We start from the raw sequence: 3,259 nt of genomic DNA, 5'->3' as shown, positions 1-3,259 counted from the left end.
TTGTTGTAAAATATGTAATATATGTATAATTTGTTTTTATTTCAAACATAATATATAATCCTATATTATTCATCTATTCTTTTTTTTCATTTGAAACTATATGATTATATATTTTATGATTATATTTATATCTTTTTTTTTCCAAGCAGCAAAGACCTGCTTTGATATGCGCTTCATCCTTCTTCTTACTGCAGTTATTCGACGCCGACATCTTTTACCACTGCTTTTTAAAATGACTCTCTGCTTGTCGTCTTATTTCCCCAGTGCACGCCAATCGCTGGACATGGATTTGTGTTGGACAAGTACAAGTGTCAGTGCAGGAGGGGATTCTACCACCCACACAGAGTGGCCCTGAATGGCTTTAAAAGTAGGTTAGATTTTTCTTTTGGCTACTGGTATGGAGTTGCTGTTTCATCAGCATCAACAGCAACAACACAGCTCCTAGGTTCATTCGGATACTCATGGGTATTGAGTAATGGGTATTGGAAAAATAAATGCTTTTTTTTGGGTTTCCAGTTTATGCAACAGACATCGGGCAGATAAGTCACTTTGGCAGGGTGTCAAACATATAGCCCGCAGGCCAAAACCGGCCCGCGAGGGGGGGTTCAATCCAGCTCACTTGAAGCGTACGTACCATCGCATATACCGTGATGTCGTTTATACACATTTGGTGTGTTTTATGTGTGGGGTCAAAAACCAGTCAGGTTTTGATTAAAATGCCTGGTGAGGAAGCTAATGAGACGACTGCCTTTGGCGAATGACATGCTAAGCTGGGTTCTTTTTTTTTTTTTTGTAACGCATCATCATGCCCGTAGAGTAAGAGTTGCGTCTGTGCAGGAGCTCATCTTTAAAGACCGTGTCATTAAAAATCTCTGCTGCGTAGATTGCCTTGTTGTGACACGCAACTGCACTCCTCATCCTGGAACTTCATTGTTATTCGTCATGCATCAACTGAATAATGAAAAAGGGGGTTGGATTCATATTTTAATATTGTTCCCTAGCAACGGGCCAACTGGACAGATATCGCAGGAAAAAGAAAAAGGTAGAGGGACAGGGAAGGGGGAGTTTAAATTGCCAGTAGAGTATTTGGAAACTGACGGTCAAATCTGAAATACCTCAAATTTGTCAAGATCAAAACTGTTGATATTAGATAGATAAGTACATAAATAGATAGAACTTTATTAATTTTGTGGGAGTTCTTTCCTTTTATCTAATCTACTAATGTACACACATGTGTCAAACTCAGGCCCGGGGGCCAAATCTGGTCCGTATTGTAATTATATTTGGCCCGGAAGATTAATGCAAATCTGTACTAGAGTTGGCCCGCCAGTATATAATATACGTATATACTGGCAGGATTTATAGTATTAGTGTTGTATGCGCTACGTTATAGCACCTTTTTTGTTGTTGTCCTGTGGGAAAAAAATAATAAAATTAAAAAGGAACTCAGATAAAGACACATAATAAGAAACAAATACTACTGATTTCTCATGTGTTTTTAATATTAAGCTTTGCTTGTTCCAGATTCAATGTTTATGCAAAAGTTTGTTTCTATATGATAAAATTCTACATTCCATTACATATCTGGAGAGAAGGGGGGAAAAAAAGAGAAGCACAATTGCCGTCAATTTCTCAATAAATATTAAGTTTACCCCCGACTTCGTCCCAGTTTTTTAATTTTGGCCCACTTTTGAGTTTGAGTTTGACAGCCCTTAGTGTACAGCAAAAAAAAAAAAAAATCAAAAAGTCTTTAAAGTACAAGTAAAACAGCTTTGATAAATGACAGCCACAGATCAAAGGTAGCCATTAAAACTTTCTGGTAGAGTAACATTTTAGCAGTGATACAGACTCTCCCAGTCTTTGTGATTAACAAGTCTTTATGATTTCCCCCAGTCCATCAAAATGATTGAGCGAGCTTTTTAAAACGAGTCAATGTGTGGCCTTTAAAATATTAATTATCCACCTTGTAAATGTTTGACAACACTAAATCAATTTTTACGATTACTGCTTCCTCCCGTCCCTCCTGTTGCGCCTTCAAATCTCCAGCAAATTATGGTTAACATTCTGACATTTTTTTTTTTTTTTTTTTTTTTTTTTTTTACAGGCGAGGAGCTGGGTTCTCACCGTGACGAAATCTCTGAAGTGTCCAGTAAATGTCTACCGTGTCGTAAGGGTTGCACTCACTGCCAGGACGACGCACCGTGTCTGGTGTTAGAGGACGGAGCCTTGCGGCTCCCGCTGGCCTCTCTCCAGGCTCTGTGTATAGTGATCGATCTGGCCTTGATGGTTGTGGTCTACTATTTCAGGAGCAACAAGGTACGAGAGCTAATATATGTTGTTCTGAAGAACTTTTCAGCCAGTAGAAGCACAAATGACACACGTTGGCATTGATTTATGTTCCTTTTATTATCAATGCCTCTTGACCTCTGCCTGAAGCAGTCTGGTAGAGACCGGACTCTCTAGGTTTCTTGAAGACGTCTCTCACCCAAGAGGCTCCTTCAGTTCTAACTAAACAAACGTTTCTAGTATTTATGACTGAATACCTGAGAGAAAAGTCGTTACATCAATCCAATTTTTTTTTCGTTACATAACCCAATTTTTGTTAATATCCAACTGCCATCCATCCATCCATCCATTTTCATCCGCTTATCCGTTACCACCGGAGGGCGCCAACCGCCCTAACTGGCGTTCGATCTGGACCTGGGGTTCCACACCAATGACACAGACATTGCCTCTGGACCAAAGCGCCACAAACGTGACATTTCACACACAAAATTATAGGATGGAACCATACTGGCTGCAGTTTCGTATTTCGTATTAGTACCGTATTTTCCGGACTATAAGTCGCACTTTTTTTCCCCCATCCTTTGGCTGGGTTTGCTAAAAGCATAATTCCGCACTTTTGGGTGTAGGTACCTTTTTCTCAGGCCAGAGTCACCATCAGCCTTTCTATTTCTGAATCTACTTCTCCTGCTTATTTATATACATTTACGACGTTGCTATGGCGATCTCATGCAGTACTTTTCACATCAATTGTAAAAACATATCGATAAAATGTTATGATATAATTGTTTGAAATTAAATCAGTTCATTTTTTTTCTACATGTTTTTCTTTTCTGGCTTCATTTTTGTTTTTTCGTTTTTTTGTTTCTTTAACAGAGCATCCGCACATCTGGTCTGATTCTTCTAGAAGCCATCATGTTTGGGGCTCTGCTGCTCTACTTTCCCGTAAGTCTCTGTTCTAATGTTACATTAGCTC

General features: G+C 39.0%; 1 protein-coding gene across 1 annotated transcript in view; it reads left to right on the top strand.

Annotated features, from left to right (window-relative positions):
• The window catches only part of LOC103396263 (probable G-protein coupled receptor 158), a 21,844-nt gene that overhangs the window by 7,611 nt on the left and 10,974 nt on the right, over positions 1-3,259 (top strand). Inside the window, 3 exon segments of the mRNA XM_025052430.1 lie at positions 265-367; positions 2,105-2,316; positions 3,160-3,228. Of these exon segments, the coding sequence (XP_024908198.1) occupies positions 265-367; positions 2,105-2,316; positions 3,160-3,228 (384 nt within the window).

The sequence above is a fragment of the Cynoglossus semilaevis genome, chromosome 20 (assembly GCF_000523025.1).
Source record: "Cynoglossus semilaevis isolate Cse_v1.0 chromosome 20, Cse_v1.0, whole genome shotgun sequence".
Classification (NCBI taxonomy): domain Eukaryota; kingdom Metazoa; phylum Chordata; class Actinopteri; order Pleuronectiformes; family Cynoglossidae; genus Cynoglossus; species Cynoglossus semilaevis.
This window is presented reverse-complemented; position numbering and strand designations above follow the sequence as displayed.